General features: G+C 55.8%; 1 protein-coding gene across 2 annotated transcripts in view; it reads left to right on the top strand.

The window, feature by feature from the left end:
* The window catches only part of INPP5A (inositol polyphosphate-5-phosphatase A), a 149261-nt gene that overhangs the window by 39410 nt on the left and 91529 nt on the right, over positions 1-18322 (top strand). For both annotated transcript variants that reach the window (XM_043475065.1, XM_043475066.1), the window contains exon 2: positions 13155-13196. In XM_043475065.1, coding sequence (XP_043331000.1) covers positions 13155-13196 — 42 coding nt within the window. The remainder of the gene's footprint in view (positions 1-13154; positions 13197-18322) is intronic.

Raw genomic sequence — 18322 nt, 5'->3', positions numbered from 1 at the left:
AACATTATGAACAAAAGCTAGTGAAGGTGATGGAATTCCAGCTGAGATATTTGAAATCCTAAAAGATGATGCTGTTAAAGTGCTGCACTCAATATGCTAGCATATTTGGAAAACTCAGCAGTGGTCACAGGACTGGAAAAGGTCAATTTTCACTCTGATCCCAAAGAAAGGCAATGCCAAAGAATGTTCAAATTACCATACAATTGCATTCATTTCATATGCTATCAAGATTATGCTCAAAATCCTTCAAGCTCAGCTTTAGCAGTACATGAACTGAGAACTTCCAGTTCTCAATGTACAAACTGAACTTAGAAAAGGCAGAGGAACCAGAGATCAAATTGCCAACATTCGTTGGATCATGGAGAAAGCAAGGGAATTCCAGAAGAACACCTACTTTTGCTTCACTGACTACACTAAAGCCTTTGACTGTATGGATCGCAACAAACTGTGGAAAATTCTTCAACAGATGGAAATACCAGACCACCTGATTTGCCTCCTGAGAAACCTGTATGCAGGTCAGGAAGCAACAGTTATTTTGGACATGGAACAACAGACTGGTTCCAAGTTGAAAAAGAAGTGTTAAGTCTGTATATTGTTACCCTGCTTATTTAACTTCTTTGCAGAGTACATCATGCAAAGTGCCGGGCTGGATGAATCACAAACTGGAATCAAGACTGCTGGGAGAAATATCAACAACCTCAGATATGCAGATGACACCACTTTAATGGCAGAAAGCAAAGAGAAACTAAAGATCCTCTTGACGAAAGTGAAAGAGGAGAGTGAAAAAGCTGACTTGAAACTCAGCATTCAAAAAATGAAGATCATGACATCCAGTCCCATCACTTCGTAGCAAATAGATGGGGAAAAAGCAGAACGGTGACAGATTTTATTTTCTGGGGCTTCAGAATCACTGTGGACAGTGACTGCAGCCATGAAATTAAAAGACACTGCTTTACTCCTTGGAAGAAAAGATATGACAAATGTAGACAACGTATTAAAAAGCAGAGACATCACTTTACCGACAAAAGTTGATATAGTCAAAGCTGTGGTTTTTCCAGTAGTCACGTACAGATGTGAGAGTTGTACTGTAAAGAAGGCTGAGTGCCAAAGAATTAATATTTTCGAACTGTGGTGTTGGAGAAGACTCTTGAGAGTCCCTTTGACTGCAAGGAGATCAAACCAGTCAATCCTAAAGGAGATCAACCCTGAATATTAATTGGAAGGATGGATGCTGAAGCTGAAGCCCCAGTACTTTGGCCACCTGATGTGAAGAGCTGACTCATTAGAAAAGACCCTGATGCTGGGAAAGATTGAGGGCAGGAGGAGAAGGGGACGACAGAGGATGAGATGGCTGGATGGCATCACTGACTCAATGGACATGAGTTTGGGTAAATTCTGGGATCAAAGTAATGGTGAAGGACAGGGAAGCCTGGCAAGCTGCAGCTCACGGGGTCACAAAGATTTGGACACGACTGAGGGTCTGAACAGCAACAACAAGCTAGAAGCAGAGATCCCTCCTCGGGTGCTGAGGGGAAGCTGCTCGGACCGCTGACTGCTGTGGGCAGGATGAGTCAGAGACAAGCGCTGTCCTCCAGGCTGGCCAGGCGGGGAGCCCTCGGTGAGCACTGGGGGGTCAGAGTGGGGCGGGCTCTGGAGGCCCGCTGACAGCTCTGCCCTCCGGGCCCACACGCCCCGCTCCTGCCCGCCTGCGCCTTCCCGGTCTGACCGCCGTCCACAGCCAGGCCCCTCCTGCGTGCAGAGGGGCTGTGGGCCGGGGTGGAACCTGCCTAGAGAGGAGGCGGCAAACAGCCTGCTTCCGAGGACAGTGCCCGTCTGACCACTGCGGGCTCTGCTGCCACAAAGCCCGGTCTCTTCCACGCGTTGCTTTCCACGGTTTCCCTGTGGTGCGGGGTCTCCGTGGGCCTGGGGTCACGGTTCTCTCTTCCAGTCCCGCCGCCATCCCTGATCCTTCTGCCGATGACTATCCTGGAGGCCGCTGTCCTGCAGAGTGACTGCAGGTTGGGTCCCTATGTGCCCCTGCTTTGGTTTCCGGTTGGACTTTGGGGTCCAGGTGCCCCCCCTGCCCCACCTTGGGAGCCCGGCCCCTCCTGTCTAGGAAGCAAGCGACCTCTCTCCCACGAGAAGTTAGTCAGATGTCTTTTCTGTGATGCTGTTTGGGCTTTTTCATATTTTGCCTTTTCCCCCTGGACTTTAAATTCTTCTTCAAACATGAGGAAGGTAAGCTCTTCGCCGCTGACCTATATCACAGATATTTTCTATCAGTTTCGCAGTTTTTGATTTTACTAATTTTTTTGCCATGCAATTTTTATTTTTTTAATTTTTTGCAATTTTTAAAACCTTGTAGTTGAACACATGATTCTCTTTAAAAATGGCACTCGAACTTTGAGTCATGGCTCGTTTCTCCGTGTGAACTTTAGAACCGCTTATCTGGTGGAGCTGGGTGGGGTGGGTGGCTCACTGGGCATCAGCCCTGACGCTCCACCGGAGTCGGGCTGAGGACCGGGAGGCGCTCCGGTGACTCACGTCTGACTCTCGTCTCTGCCAGGAGTGTCTTGACACTTTTCTCTTGTAAAATTGTCACATTTACAATTCACTCCTCGCTGGTCCCTTTCCTTGTGTTGCTGTGATAAACGGGGCTTCCTTTCCCCTGCACCTTCTCCCGGGCTGTTGTTTGTATTTGTGACTGCTATTGGGTTTTGTATGTTAGTTTTTTTAATCCTGCCATTTCCGCCCCCCCCAATTCTTTTGTTGTTTGAGTTTCACCACCAGCTCCGCGGGTTTCCCAGATGCACGGTGTCCTCTGTGATGCGGGCAGCCTGTGGCTGCTTCTCACGTGATGGGCAGCCTGCCGGGGGCCTGACCTTCCCCGGAGGGGCTGGCCTGGCTGGTCTGTCCGCAGGAAGAAGGGACTGGCATTAGGATGAGGTGCAGAGGTGTGCATGCTGTGGCGTTTTTCTAATAAATATACTCTGTGACTGTCATAGTTGTGATAGTAATAAAAATAAAGAAAACACTTTATTCGAAATAAGATGCAGACTCTGCCATAAACTGAGGGGACGTGGGAAGGACAAACGTGAATCCAAACATTACTGAATGAGAAACAGGAAAAGGCCAGGAAAGCAGTAAACTAAGGAAATGTTGAGTTGTTTGTTTGAATATGTAAGTGAAATAAATATTTGATAAGGCTGCTTATTGGAAGGAAAGAGGGAGGGAGGCGCAGACAGACTGGCCATGCAGCAGCAACTGGGAGCGACGGTTACTCGTAGGGTTTAACCATCTGGATAACGTTGTAAATTAGATCCTCACCCGAGACATTACACCACGTAAAATCAGAGTGGGGGAAAACGTTTAAAGCAACACGCCTCTCATTTTACTGCACACACACCCTCGTGTTTGTAGCATCAGGGAGGCGATGGGCTCTGCTGTGAACCGGCCGTCAGAGACTCAGCAGCTCGCAGGTCACTCCTCTGCGGGGTGGGGGTGTCCCCTTCTCGGGGTCCGCCCGCTCGTCTGGAGCCCCCAGGGGGACAGGCTGCGGGTCAGCTCCCCAGGCTCGCTGCGTCGGGGCAGCAAAGGAGAGTGAGATCCTTTGCTTCCAGACCCTGACCTTTAGACCCTTTAAAATGACTCACCTGATACCAGGTAAGGTCAGACCTCCCTGAGATAATCCCCCTGTTGCTTAACTGAAGATCTGCTGATTTTGGAATGCCATTACCTCTGCAGAATGCCTTTCATCTTGGCCGTGTGTCAGCCAGGTGGGGGAGTGGCATCTCACAGTCACTCCCGCATGGGGCGCGAGCACCCAGGTGGGGCGCCTGGAGGCTTGTTGGAATTCTGCCCGCCCAGGAAGACTGACCAAATCCTGGCTGGTTATGATTTTATCATAAATGTTGCTTCTATTGAAGAACTTTTCAGTTAATTCTTTTAACCTTCGTTTATTTCTTCCCCTTGTTTAAGCCCCCTTATTTTACGTCCCCTATATAATCTTCTTTCTCCCTGAAAAGCTTCTGAAGCCATCACTTTCGGGTTCACGTATACTGGTTGTGAATCTCCTCACTTTTCTTTGTCCAAAGTTAAGTCTATTTCCCCTTTACTTTTGGAAGATAATTTTGCTGGACACGTAAATCTGGGTTGGTGTTTTGGGGTTTTCTCCATCCACATGAAACATTTGATTCACTCTCCCCTCGCTCGTGTGGTTTTTGTCAAGTTCATGGTAGTTCTTGTCCTTGTTCCTCCATAGATTAGGTGCGTTTATTTCCTTCCTTCTCTCGAGGTTTCTCCTCATCTTTAGCTTTCAGCAGCTGTGCCTGAATGTCTAAGATGAGGTTTAGATGTTTTGGTGTTTATCCTACTTGGTGTTCTGTAAGCCTTGGGGATCTGCAGTTTGGTCATAACTTTGCAGAGTTCTTGGCCGTTGTTTCTTCACGCTTTTCACCTGCCCTCTTCTCTCTTTCTCCTGATGTTGCTGTTTTATGTACATTTTATCTTTTGAAGTTGTATTACAATTCTTGGATGTTCTGTATTTTTTTTCATTTTTATAATCTCTGCATTTCAGTTTTAGAAGCTTCTATTGCCATATCTTCAAGCTTACTATTTCCTTGGCTATGTCTAATCTGTTCATGAGCCATCGAAGGCAGACTTCATTTTTGTTAGTGTTTCTGATTTCTAGTGTTTCCTTTTGGTTTGCAGAGTTTCCATCACTCTGCTTATGTTACCCATCTGTTCCTGAAAATTGTCCACTTTTTCTGTCACAGTTATTTTAAATTCCCTTTCTGATAATTCCAAAATCTGTGTCATAATTGAGGCTGATTCTGATGCATTTTAAAAAATGTCTTTCGGGAATTCCCTGTAGGTCCGGTGATTAGGGGGCTTTCCTGATGGCTCAGTGGTTAAAGAATCTGCCTGTGATGCAGGAGTCTCAGGTTCAGTCCCTGGGTCAGGAAGATCCCCAGAGGAGAGCATGACAACCGACTCCGGTACTCTTGCCTGGAGAATCCTATGGAGAGAGGAGCCTGGCGGGCTATAGTCCATGGGGTCGCAAGGAGTCAGATATGACTGAAGCGGGCTGAGCATGCGCACGTGCTGGTGACCAGGACTCTGAGCGTCCAGCTGCCGGTGGCCCAGGTCCCGTCCCCGGCCGGGGAGTGGCCCAGGTCCTGTCCCTGGCTGGGGAACTAAGATCCACAAGCTGCGTGGTGCAGCCAATCGATAAATATAAATCGATCAGTCAGTCATGTTTAGACTGATTTTCTCTTGCCTTGTAATTTCTGTTGAAATCTGCACGTGATGAGTTGGGTCCCAGGGACTGAGGCCTACAGTGCGGGACGGGGGTGGGGCTGTGTTTACTGTCAGCTGAGGCTGTGATGTCAGAGGGCTTGCCGCCGCCCCCCGTGTCCTGGTTTGGGGGCCCCTGTGTCTTGGGTTTGCCCCCGTGTCCTGGTTTGGGGGCCCCTGTGTCTCGGGTTTGCCCCCCCGTCCTGGTTTGGGGGCCCCTGTGTCTCGGGTTTGCCCCCGTGTCCTGGTTTGGGGACCCCTGTGTCTCGGGTTTGCCCCCCCGTCCTGGTTTGGGGGCCCCTGTGTCTCGGGTTTGCCCCCGTGTCCTGGTTTGGGGGCCCCTGTGTCTTGCCCTCTCCCAGCTGGAGTCCATGACTGTTGCCCTGGAGCCTCCTCGTGTGGGGTAAGGAGGGGGCAAGGTGATCTGCAGTCTGTGGTGACTTCTCTCTGCTGGGGGCCTCTGCCGCTGGGCTGTGACCCTCGCGTGTCCCGTCTCCCCCGCCCGCATCCCTGGAGCGGGATGGGAAGGCTGGGGGACACGTCCGTCCACAGGAGGCGGGGCCCCGGCCAAGCCCTTCCTCCGCCACGCTTCTGGTTAACTCCTCGGTCCCTGTAGAGATAATCATTTCTTTTCTTCATTTTGTTGGTCAGTTGCGTTAGAGGCTTTCCTCATGTTGAACCGTCCGTTCCTTCATGGTTTATTGCATAGTTCTGATTGTGAATTTTCTACCTGCTGCTGCATTCTGTAACATGGGGCGTTTGCACTGCGCTGTGAGATTGGCTTGAAGTTCCCCCTCTTTTGTATGCTATCTTTCTCTCCTTTCTCTGTCAGTCAATATTATGTTTTTTTCATGATAGACCGCAAAGTTTTTCTTCCTTTTCTGTTATCTGGAGCTGTACTGTCTAGTAATGGCTAATTACATGTGATCATACTGATTTAATCAAAGTTAAATAAGAATTTAAATTCAGTTATTTAGTCACAGTAGCCCATTTCAAGTGGAAATTCAGCTGGTGCAAATAGAGAACGTTCTTATCATCGCATACAGCGATTGGACAGCACTGGTCTTGAGTCAGAGAAGTTTCCTGTGTTGATGGAAACGTTCTGAAATCTGCTCCATCCAGGCCAGTGGTCACCGGCCACAGGCGGCTTTGAGCAGGTTTGTATTTGTGGCGTGTGCTTGTGTTGTTGTATGTGGTTTGTGTGTGGTGTGGTGTCCGTGTGGCGTGTATGTGGTGTGTGATGTGTTGTGTGGTGTCTGTGTGTGTTTGTGATGTAGTGTGTGGGGTGTGTATGTATGCGGTGTGTGTGTGTGGTGTGGTATGTGGAGTGTGTGTCCATGTTTGTGGTGTGGTATATGAGTTGTTGATTTTCTGACTTATTTTTGTGCAGTAATAAGCAGATGAGCCCAATACTTTTCATATAACCTGCAAATACTTTTCCATGTTTGTCATTTGCCTTTTTTTTTTTTATTGTTTGTAGGGAATAGCAGTTGTTTTAAATGTTGCCAAAGTAGTCTGAGAGCTTTCCTTGTTTTTCTCTTCCTCAAGGTTTTAAAATTAAGACTTAAAGACATGAAAGTAATGTAATTATGAGCATTAAAATGGAGGAAATAAAAGAAAAAGAGAAAGAAATACAGCTACTCAGAGTCTTGGCGCTCTTTGCTCAGTCTTTTTTTATTGCCTGGGTGCAGAGTTTAAAGCGGGAGCTGGCCAGAGCACGCCCACGTGCTTCCTGCCCACGCCCACACGCACGCCCACGCCCACGCCCACGTGCTTCCTGCCCATGACCACGCCCACGCCCGCCTCCCACTCAGCCCCTCCTCCCTCGTGGACCACGTGGGCCGTCCAGCTTTGATGTGGGCCCGGGGGAAGGGTGTGGTGCGTGTGGGCGGCCAGGTCTGCAGGGGCTTCTCAGCAGGTGGGTGTGCTGGGTGCTGGCCTGGTCCTTGCTGTGGGGTTTGTACGTGGACGTGAATCACTGTGTGCTCCTTCCATCTCCATTAAGGTATAAACTGCTTCCGTGTTCGTGTGTGCTCATCAGATGTTGTGTATTTTTTAAAATAAAACACACCTTACCCTTTTAGCCTTTTGTAGCGGCATTCCGTCCCGTTTGCGGTGTTGTGTGAGCAGCACCAGGTTTATCAGTTCAGCTCAGTCGCTCAGTCGTGTCCGACTCTCTGCGACCCCGTGCACTGCAGCACGCCAGGCCTCCCTGTCCATCACCAACTCCCGGAGCTCATTCAAACTCACGTCCATCTTGTCGGTGATGCCATCCAACCATCTCATCCTCCGTCGTCCCCTCCTCCTGCCTTCAGTCTTTCCCAGCATGTTTATACTCAAGACTTATTTACCATTTCAGGAATTTTTCTGTTGCTGCCTCCTTCCTTTCCGTAGACGGCCCACGTGACTTTCTTTATCAGTGAACTCTCTGTGGTATTCTTAACTGTAACTCTTATAAATAATGCCATCGTGAACTTGTTTGTGTGCAGAGCATTTTTGTTGTTTAGGATTACTTTATTCTAGGATTGACTTCCAGAAATAGAATTTCACATTTGGGAAGAATGAGTATTTTTAACGTTTCCCAGTGTGGTTTGAGAGTCTCTGCTCTGCAGACAGGGTGCATGAAAGCTCAGGGTGGCGTGTGCTCTCTCTGAGCTCACAGAGCCGGCCTGGCTCACACTTTGGGCTGAGATGAGAATATTTCTTTAAGAACTAGTGTGTGTGTTTATCTTTTATTCTTACTTTAGTGGTTTTAAAAATAACTCTGCATTAGCTAAATATGGGCTGCAACTATGAGGAGGCCTCCAGGCCTGGCCAAGAGCGGCTCCTGGGGCAGAGGCAAAGGACAGATGGATGGAGGAGCTGGGGAGGGCCAGGGGACGCAGGCGTGTGTGAGGAGAGCATGCGTGTGTCAGCATATGTGAATGTCTATGGGTGTGAGCATGTGTGTCTGCAAGTGCACGTTTGTGAGCTTGTGAGTATCTGTGTGTCTGCATGTGTGTGTCCACATGTGCACGTCTGTTTGCATGTGTGTGTCTGCATGTCCATGTGTATGCGAGCATGTGTGTGCATGTGCACATGTGTGTGGGAGCATGTGAGTGTGTATCTGTGTGTGTGTGAGTAGCTGTGTGTGAGTGTGTGAGCTTGTGTGTCTGTATCTTTGTGTGTATGTCTGCCCACATGTGCACGTGTGTGAGCATGTGTGTGCCCACATGTGCACATGTGTTTATGAGTGTGAGCATGTATATGTATCTCTGTGTGTCTCTGCATGTGTGTGTCTGCATGTGCACATGTGTGTGAGCATGTGAGTGTATTTGTGTGTGTGTGCGTGTGTGTGAGTGTGAGAGTAGGTGTATGTGTGAACATGTGTGAGTATCTGTGTGTGTGTCTGCATGACTGTGTATGAGCATGTGTGTGTGTATCTTTGTGTGTGTCTGCCCACATGTGCATGTGTGTGCCCACATGTGCACATGTGTGTATGAGTGTGAGCATGTGTATGTATCTGTGTGTGTCTGCATGTGTGTGTCTGCATGTGCACATGTGTGTGAGCACATGTGTGTGAGTGTGAGAGTAGGTGTATGTGTGAGCATGTGTGTGCCCACATGTGCACATGTGTATGAGTGTGTGAGCAGGTGTGTGTCTGTGTGTGTCTGCATGTGTGTGTCCCCACAGGTGCACATGTGAGTTTGTGAGCCGTGTGTCCTCATGTGAACATGTTTGTGGGCATGTGTGTATCTCTGTGTGTCCGCTTGTGTGTGTGTCCGAATGTGCATGTGTGAGTGTGTGAGCATGTGCGTGTGTCTGTGTGAGAGTGTGTCTGCGTGAGTGTGTGTGTGTGAGTGTGAGAGCAGGGAGGGCAGAGGAGCCCGAGGTCTGGTGGCCTGGGGTCATGGTGCTGCCCCCTCAGCACTCAGGGTTCAGGCTGGGGGCTCCAGAGTTGGGTGAGGCCGTGAGGAGTGCTTGTGAAAGGAAAGCGACGTCCCCATGTGGAGGTCAGGGGTGAGCGGACAACCCACAGGGACCCGGAGGGGCTGAGAGGCCAGCAGTCAGCTGGGCGGTGAGATGCTGGCCAGGAAGAGTGCCTGGGTCGGGTCACCGAGTGGGTCAGCGTGGCCCTGATGAGCAGGTGGACTGGGTCCTCTGGACGCTCTCGTCCCCAGTCAGTGGATTTCTTCTGTTTCAGAGTAATTTTGGTCCCCCTGTTGTCTGTTTAGAGCTGCCCTTTAATTATCCCACAGCCTCTGGAGGCCTCTCTAAACATAAACACGGGTGTATCTTTGTTTAAAGCACTTTCATTAGGACTGTTGGGTTAATGGTTTCGGGGAACCCACAGCCGCCTGGGCTGAGAGTCATACTGGTTTCGTACTGGGGACCTAAGCGAGCTGCTGACCCGGCGTCTGACTAGAGGAGCGTCAGGTGCCGCCGCCCCCTCCCGACGTGGCCGCCCTGCGGAGCGTCCCTGTGCTGCTCTTAGGCCGTTGACTTGGCTGAACCGCCCCCAGGCCCGACCCCCTTGGAGGGTTCTGCTCCGTTTCACAGGCCACAGCAGGGCACCCAGATGACTTACAAGCTGCTTGGGGCCGAGGACCCCCGGAGCAGGTGGGCTTCTCCGTGAGCCACTGTGGAGCACGCTCTGGTCAGTGTGGCCAGGGCCTTCTGAGCGGTGGCAGAGTGGGTGCCCCCTTACAGGAGGCCGTGCACCACTTACAGGAGGCTGTGCACCACTAACAGGCGGCTGTGCGCCACTTACAGGAGGCCGTGCGCCCACTTACAGGAGGCTGTGCAGGTCTGTGACGGGGGAGGTTGGGCCATGAGCCGTGCTCTCCGTCCCCACAGGGCCAAGTCCAGGTGGTGGTATGTGTACACACGCACGTGTGTGTGCACTAATGTGTCTGCATGTGTAGGTGTGTGCACATGTGTGTGCTTGTGTGCACTCATGGGCACGCATGTGCACGTGTATGTGTGTACGCATGTGTGCACATATGTGTGTGCGCGCAGGTGTGTGCACTCATGTGTGCACGTGTGGGAGTGTATGTGCTCTCGGTGTGCATGTGTGGTGTGTGTACACGTGTGTGTGCATGGCCGTGGAGGACCTGGCCCAGGTTCTGAGTGCCCGGTAGGGGTGGTAGGAGCGGAGGCCTGAGAACCAGGTGGCGGCGCTGTGGACGGAGCCCAGGCTATGCGGAGAAATCTGTTGTCTCAGCCCCGGGGCCTGTGCGTGTGGTTTCCATTACAGGGGACATGGCGGGCCTCTGTCACTGTGTTGATTCCAGTCAGTGCCGTCCAGAGTCACGCAGGGCAGCCTGCTTCGTCCACATGCCCGTGTTCCCCTGGGGACCCACGGGGCAAGTGCCCTGCCTGCGGCCAGTGTCCAGCCTGTCTCGGGAGAGGGAGGCCCTTTGGCCCTAGAGCTTCACTCAGCCCTTCCTCGTGCAGGACACTTGGTTCAAACATGGGGTCATCGCGCCTGCTGTCAGGGGCCTGACTGCCCTGCTCTGTGCCCACCCAGGTCTCTCCTCTGGCTCCAGGCTCATGCCCCTGTGTAGCAGCTCTGGGGCAACTCCTGGACGCCTCCTGGAGGGAGTGAGCCCCGGGTGCCCGAGGTGGGAAGCTCAGGTTTAGGAAGGTGGGTGGTCCTCGCCCTTGGAGACTTCGCGGGCCCACCTGGGCAGTCACGCAGGTTGGGCCCTGGGCCGGGGACAGGATGGAGGGTCCCGGTCATGCCTGTCCTGTGGGTCAGTTGGGAATGTGGTGAGGGGCCTGCAGCAGCAGCAGTTCAGCTGGTCCTAAGGCCTCCCATCTCCTACTAAGGGCCGCTTCTTGCAGGGTTTTTGCGAGGATGTCAGGGACATGTGTGTGTCAGGCGGGGCCACAGGGTAGAGTGCAGGGTTAGGGGCCTCATGTTAGGCCATGCCCCTGGATGCCGGGACTCTGGACCAAACCTCTTCTTCCTCTGTCTCCAGGCTGAGCCCACGGGCGCTGGTGTGGAAAGGTTGCTGAAATGCTGGTGGGGCCAACTGCACCCCAAGACCAGCCCCTCTGTCCTCAGCTGGGACTGGAGGTGGAACTGGGGGCCTTGCACTGAAAGTCCTCTTTCTTTGATCGCCTCAGGGCCCGAGGCCCACTGACCGTGGTCCCTGCCCCTGTGCCGGCCCCGGTGTGGGGTGTGCTGCGTCCCTGGCTCAGGTGGGGGTCAGCGGGGTCTGTGGGAGAGGTGCTGTCCCTGCTCTCAAAGCGGAGCCACCCTCCCCGTGGTCAGCGCAGACCAGCTCCAGCCCTTGGACCCCGGGGCCGGCATCGGTCTGCCCCGTCTGTGGACCTGCCAGTTCTGGGCGCTGGGTAAGCTGGAGTCCAGCCTCTTCCACTGATCGTGGTGTTTCTGAGGCCTGTCCGTGTGTGGCCCATGTCAGTGGCTCCTGTGGCGTGGTGTGTGACCACATGTTTTACCTCCGTCTGTGAGCTGCTGGGTCTCTGGGTGGTCCCTGCCTTCCGGTTCCTGGTCAGCTGCTGCGAGTGCTCTTGGCTCTGTCTCTGTGGATGAGTGTCTGTGTCTCGTGGGCACATCGCCGGGCCACATGGCAAGTCCACGCTGTTTCCCACGGCGCCCGCACCCCCAGCCGTGGCTGGGGGCCGCTTCTGCGCTCGCTGTCCTCTGCTGTCGGCCTCCCGAGGACGTAGGGTGGACTCTCTCTGGCTCGGGCGTGCGATTCCCTGAAGTCAAGTGATCAATGTTCAGCCTCTGCTGGGGCTGCTCCAGCCGCCGGTTTCCTGCTGCCATCTCTTTGCTCGCCTGTGAGGGCGCTCGAGGGGGCAGGGCGTGCCCCCTCGCTGCTCAGACGTGGGCCTGGGGGCCTGGCTCCCGAACCTGGCCTTGCGGACCGGAAGACCCCACACCTGGCTGGCCTCGGGCCACCGTCTTTGTCCGGCAGGTGCCTGGGCCGTCCTCCGCCCCCTGCTCTGCGGTCTGTGAGACTCTGGGTCTGCAGCCGTCTCTTCCCTTTGCTCACTGGTTTGCCCACAGTCCAGTCTTCCTGCTTTCGGGACGCGTGGGAACCTCCGCCGGCGGCAGCTGCTGCCTGTGGTGCTGCTGCTGATGTGTTGGGCCCGGCGGTGGTCAGCCCGGCCCCTGGCTCCGCCCGCAGCCTGGGTGCCCAGAGCCCCGCTTGGATCCGGGGTGTGGGTCCGAGGGGTGCTGGGTTGTCTGTGCTGAGCTGCGGCGGGTGACCGGCGCCCTCAGATGCGGCTTCTTCCCGTTGCTGAGTGCGGCCCAGCAGTGTCGGCCACTGGTGCTGGTGTCACCAGCTCCTGGGGGCTGCTCGGCTCCCAGTCTGAAGCTCTGCACCGCCCGATGAGGGTCCCCGTGTGTCTCCCGTCCCCATCTCAGCACCTGGACCATGCTGGCTTGGGTGGGGCTGCGTGCCCTGCTCTGCTGGCTGGCCTGGGGGTCCAGGAGCCTGGCAGGATGTGTGGGAAGAGGCGCACCCCCATTTTCTTGGAGACCCTGTGCTGGCTCTTCCCCGGGGTCTGCAGGCCCGAAGTCAACCCTTGGGGCCACACAGCTCTTTGCCCGATCTCAGGCCAGTCCTGGGACCCCACGCCGCTGGGTCCTGCCCGACGCCCCGCCTGGGACACTCCCCTATAGGCCTGGGGTTGGCTGTGGGTCCAGGCTCCAGTGTCCGCCCCTCACCCCACTGAGCGGCGGACCAGGCCCTGGAGCGGGAGGGGAGGCCCCCCCCCCCAGCCCCGTCGTGCCCCAGGCCGCAGTGAGCATGCAGACAGGCCGTCACGGTCGCCTCTGCTCACGGCTGCTGGGCTGTGTCACGGGCCTGACTGTCTTCTTTTTTCTCTTTAATTTACAGCCAGAAAACCTCCAGAAGAACTGGCTTCGGGAGTTTTATCAGGTAAGAGCCAGGCGGCAGCAGCCCACGTGAGGGAGCAGCTTGGGCTGCTGGAGGCCATGTTTGTCCTGCGGCCCCGCTGTCCTCGGGGGGTGGGGGGGGTCCCCCGGCATGGGGAGGGAGGAGGGGGACCCCACTGGGGGGAGGGGGGAGGGGAACCCACCAGGCGGGGAGGGGGGTGCCTTCCACTTCCTGGTTCCTCCTCGGAGGCCCCTCCCTTCTCAGATGCCCCCCTGGCTGGGGCTCTGCCTGTCAGCGGGGACCTTCACGAGGACCTGGGTGCAGGATGGAGGCAGTGAAGCCTGTGTGTGCCCCCAGGTCTGGGCAGGATGCATGGTGGTGACGGGGGCTGGACTCTGGCTGGAGGCTCCAGGCGAGGCCTGTCAGGCCAGCTGCCCTTCCCGGCCCCCCATGGGGCCCCGCATCTGTGCTCAGCTCTCTCCTGGATGTCGGGGTCAGCTCTGCAGGGTCAACAGAGGGCTCTGCTCCTGGAGCCTGTGGTCCCGGGTGGGTGGCTCACATGGGACCCCGGAGGGGCATCTGAGAGGCCTCTGGGAACTGGCGGGTGAACAGCGTCCTGCTCGGCCAGGGCTGCCCAGTGACTTTGGCCCCTGGAGGCTGGCGTGGCCGCAGACCAGGGAGCCGGGCGGGGACCGCATGGCTGACGGCGCGGGGCGCTTCTGCGACGGGTCTGTGGGGCGGGCGCAGGTGCTTTGAGGGCAGGAGGAGGTGTGGGAGTTGGGTGGCCCCGGGCCGCTGAGGCCCTGGGGCTGGGAGCTGGCCCCACGGCGGATCCGCTCGGGGATCCGTCTGTGTCCGGCTGTCCCCCGACTCCTGCCGTCCATGCTGGCGCTGGGGGCAGCTGCTTGTCCAGTCTGCTGATGTGGGCAGTCCACATCCCCCAGACGCTCCAGCCAGTGGCGAGGGGCTGGGCTGGGTAGCAGGGCCTCTCTGGAATCGAGAGGCCCGGGGTCCGGCAGGAAGGGCCTGGGCCGTTGGAGGGTCGGTAGTCTTGGCCAAGGGGGATGGTTTCCCACCCAAGGCCCAGGAGGGCAGGGGGTGCGAGGTGCCAGGGGAGCGTCTGGTGGGGCATGGGCCTGGTTCCCATCACAGGGGGTTCCGAGCCCGTCCTTCCCCCATTTTACCCGCCCAGGTGGGCAGCAGCCTTAGGGCCCCCAGCCAAAGCCTGGCTGAGCTGTGGGGTCAGCTCCCGGCGGGCAGCTGGCCCAGTGGGGCGGGCGAGGCCCCTTTCCTGGGGAGGGTGACCTCCGAGGCGTGCTCAGGCCCCAGTTGCGGCCCGGCCTGAGTGCGGAGTGAGAGGCCCTGGCATGTGGGGCCCCATCCCCGCCGTCTGCTCCCCGCTCTCTGTCAGCAGCCGCTCCATCGGTTTCGGCCAGAACCGCTGCTCTGGGTGTCTGTCTGCTTTTCACAGCCGGCCCCGGCGGGTGTGAGACGCGGTGGGAGCACGTCAGGGGTAGTGATGGGTGGCGGGCCTGGATCCAGGCTCAGAGGGGTCCTGACGGTCACGGCCCCACAGGAGCAGGCGGGAGGCCTGTGAAGGCGCGGGCCACCGTCCCCGAGAGCCCCCGAGGGCTGCCCTCTGAGAGGGTCCTTTGGGGCTACCATCTGCGAGAGCCCCTGGGGCGGTCGGGAAGCAGGCTGGAGGCGTGGGGTTCACGTCCAACCTCCTTTGTCTGCATTTTACTGACGACCTGGAGTCGCCATTGGCTCAGGACACTCAGTGGCTGCTGCTCCAGGGGGAGTTCAGAGCCAGGCAGCCCCACTCCTCCCGGCTCTGAGCCCAGGACACGCAGGCCACAGGGGCGCCCCTTCCCAGCCTCCCAGCCGCACACGCAGCCCAGCAGCTGTTCCCTGAAGCGGAGCCCAGGGACCAGGCAGGCGTTTTCCTCCAAGTCAGCGTCCGGATGCCCACCTCCTTCCCGGAACACGTGCCTCGATCCCGGGGACCAGCGTGTGCGGCGGGCGGAGAGACCCTGGGCAGCAGGCGCAGCCTCTCTTGGAGGAAGAAGCCTCAGCAGCAAAGGCCCCCTCACTTCCTGGGCTGACCCGGTCAGGGGGGTGCCCCCCGCCACCCACGGCCCAGCAGCTGCGGGACTGGGCTGGAGCGGCCTCACCCAGACCAAGGTGACCAGCAGTCCAGGGGAGGGGGCTGGGGGCTGACCTTATTTTAATCCTGGAGTTTCTATTATGCAGTTCTGATATTTCTCAAAGGAGGCTTTATCTGCTTTTACAAACAGAACTGGATAGAACCTTCATTTTCCTAGAATCCTTGGAATAATTTTTGCCGTTTTTGTAAAACTTGATCCTGTGAAAATGTAGGAGCCGGAGAAAACGCGGTCCATGTTCCCGTCCTCGGCTCTGAGCTGCGGTTCACATGTGTTCCGTCCGAGCATGGTCTCGGCACCATGGAGAGTGGGCCACCTTCCAGAAGGTGCAGAGCCTGGTGTCATCCCAGCTGCCCCCCATGTGTGTCCCGGCCCTGGCCTCCCCCGGGCATCCAACTCTTGGGTCCAGCGCAGCCGCAGGCCTAGCCCCCGCCTCACCCTCCTCTGGGCCAGTGGCAGTCTTTCCGGGCCCTTCACAGTCCCCCCAGAACCTCCCCGGCCGCCTCACCCCCTCCGTCCTCTGAGAGCAGCGGCACGCCCTGCAAAGGGAGCCCGGGTCCTGCCACCCTTCCGCTTCCTGTCTCAGGGGCTGAGGGTCGGGGGTCCGCGGGGGGCCTCCCTGCCTCCTTCTGCACTTGCTCCCTCCACCCCGCCTGCCCCCTCCTGGTCCCGGAGGTTGCTGCCCCTCGAGAGGCCCTCTCGGTGCCCTCCCAGCCTCCCGGCCTCCCTGGCCTTGTCTTGCTCGGTGGCTTCCTCTGCCTGAACGCGCATTCTGGAGGTGCAGGCTCCAGATGCCCGGCCTGGATGTCTGCGTGCCCCTGCTCATGTGCCGCAGCCTGTCCTCATGAGGTGCCTGAGCTGGGGCCTTTGTGGGGCTGAGGGGCAGCTGAGGTCCCGGGGGCCCGTGGGGTGAGTACCTCGCACAGACAGACGAGGCTCGGGAGGTGCCCGCCATGTGCAGGCGCCGCTCAGCGGGGGGAGTGGGCCGGACACGCCCTCGGGGGCCTCCGTTGCTGCGGAGAGACAGTGCTGGGCCAGGGTCTGGACCCTGGCATGGGGTCCCCAGGAGGGCCCTGGAGGAGGCTGCCACCAGACCTGAGGCCTCCGATGGTCCCCAAGCCTCATTCTTCAGACTGAGCCAGGTTGGCGGAGTCGGCTGTAACAGGTGGTACACACGTGACCAGGCCTGTCCTGCGGCTGCGTCCAGCACCCAGGAGTGTGTGTACATGGGGTGCTCAGCTCTTGGTTGGATGAGAGTGAGGAACTGCGCAGAGAGATGAGGAATTCTGCCTCGAGTTTGACGTCAGAGCCTCCCGCCCGACGTCTGCGTGTCCCAGGGAGAATGTGCTGCCCTCAGCCGGTCACAGGACCGCGCGTGTGTGTTGACGGCACGCGGGGCGCTGGCTCACACACAGACATGACAAATGAGCAAGTGGTGACAACTTTTATTGAGATAACAGATATTTGTTATTTACTAACGAGAGAACCAGTAAGGTGTTAGAACTGATTCAAAGAAGAGTCCAAAGGGGAACACCGGCCTCTCCTGTCAGCGACGCCGAGGGGAGCCCACGTCCACGGATGCCGGACCGGCCACGCGAGCTGTGCTGCGCTGGACGCCGGCGTCCTGCAGTCCTGAATCCTTGCGTTTCTGCTGGAGTTCAGAGTTCACGGGACTGTACCACAGCTCGGGGCTCACTAAGGTTGAGAGAACCCCCAGAGGGACAGGGCGCCCCCAATCTGTTATGCCCATTTGAAAGCCTTTCACAATTTTCCCTGAGAATTATTTAAAAAAATAATGTGATGAGTAATATCTGCTTCCAGCTAGCACGGAGAAAGTGAAAAGTGAAATTCGCTCATTTGCGTCCGACTCTTTGCGACTCTTTGCGACCCCGTGGACTGTAGCCCGCCCGGCTCCGCTGTCCATGGGCTTCTCCAGGCAAGAACACTGGAGTGGGTAGCCCCTCCCTTCTCCAGGGCATCTTCCCAACCTAGAGATTGAACCTGGGTACACGCAGAAACAGGTACCAAATTAAAACCAGAGAACGTATGAGACATGCTGGTTTTCAGACCTCAGGCAGTGGGCAGGCAGGACAGTGTGGCTGAGGGCTCAGAGGCCAGGCTGCACTGGCCACAGTTAAAGCCCTTGAGGACGCCCAGGCTAGTGTCCAGGGAGCTGGAATGCACAATTTGATGTTTACAACCAATAAAAAGTGAGCAGGCAGGCACAGATGCAGGGACATCGGGCCCTTCTGTCAACGGCATGGTTAGAGGTTTACCAGTTGTACTGGCCTCGGCACACCTGCTTTTGATTTTATTCTGCCAGTTGTTTTCTGATTTTTTCTTCACTGTTTTCTGCTCTCTATTTTTTTCCTTTTTCTTGATTACTTTCCACTTAATTTGCTCTTCTATATCTAATTTCTGAAAGTAGAAGATAAGAATGATCAATTTCAGAAATTTGACACTGGGGAATGGTCACTGAAGATCCTGGGGACAATAAAAAGATAGTAAGGGAATTATCATGAACAACTATTTGCCAATAAATCTGGACACTTACATAAACGGAAGATGTTTTTGGAAAAGCAAAGGAAGCTAAGTCGAGAAGAAATAAACGAGCTCTTTATTCAAGTTTTGCTCAACACTGAAAAGTTCTGTCAAACGTCTGAGCAACACACACTGACGTTTCTGTCGAGCATTTCAGGAAGGTTGAGGCATGTGACGCTGTGACACAAAGCCAGAGTCGTCTCTGAAAACACAGGTCGGCCTCCTGCGTGGAGTAAACGCCCGAGTTCAAGGAGCTTCAGCAAATCAAATGTACAACTGCTTACGTGTGTAACAATGCATGCAGTACATTCACTCACACACACGCATACAAACAGCGGCGTATCAAAAAGTTACACGTGAGCACCAAGCCGTGCAAGCCTGGCTTAACATTCAAAAATTAATAAATAAGATCACCCATGTCAACCAACTGTGAAGAAAAAACACACGATCGTCTCTGCAGAT

This window comes from Cervus canadensis, chromosome 8 (assembly GCF_019320065.1).
Source record: "Cervus canadensis isolate Bull #8, Minnesota chromosome 8, ASM1932006v1, whole genome shotgun sequence".
NCBI classification, from domain to species: domain Eukaryota; kingdom Metazoa; phylum Chordata; class Mammalia; order Artiodactyla; family Cervidae; genus Cervus; species Cervus canadensis.
Note: the sequence above shows the minus strand (reverse complement) of the source record. Positions and strands in the feature narration are given on the sequence as shown.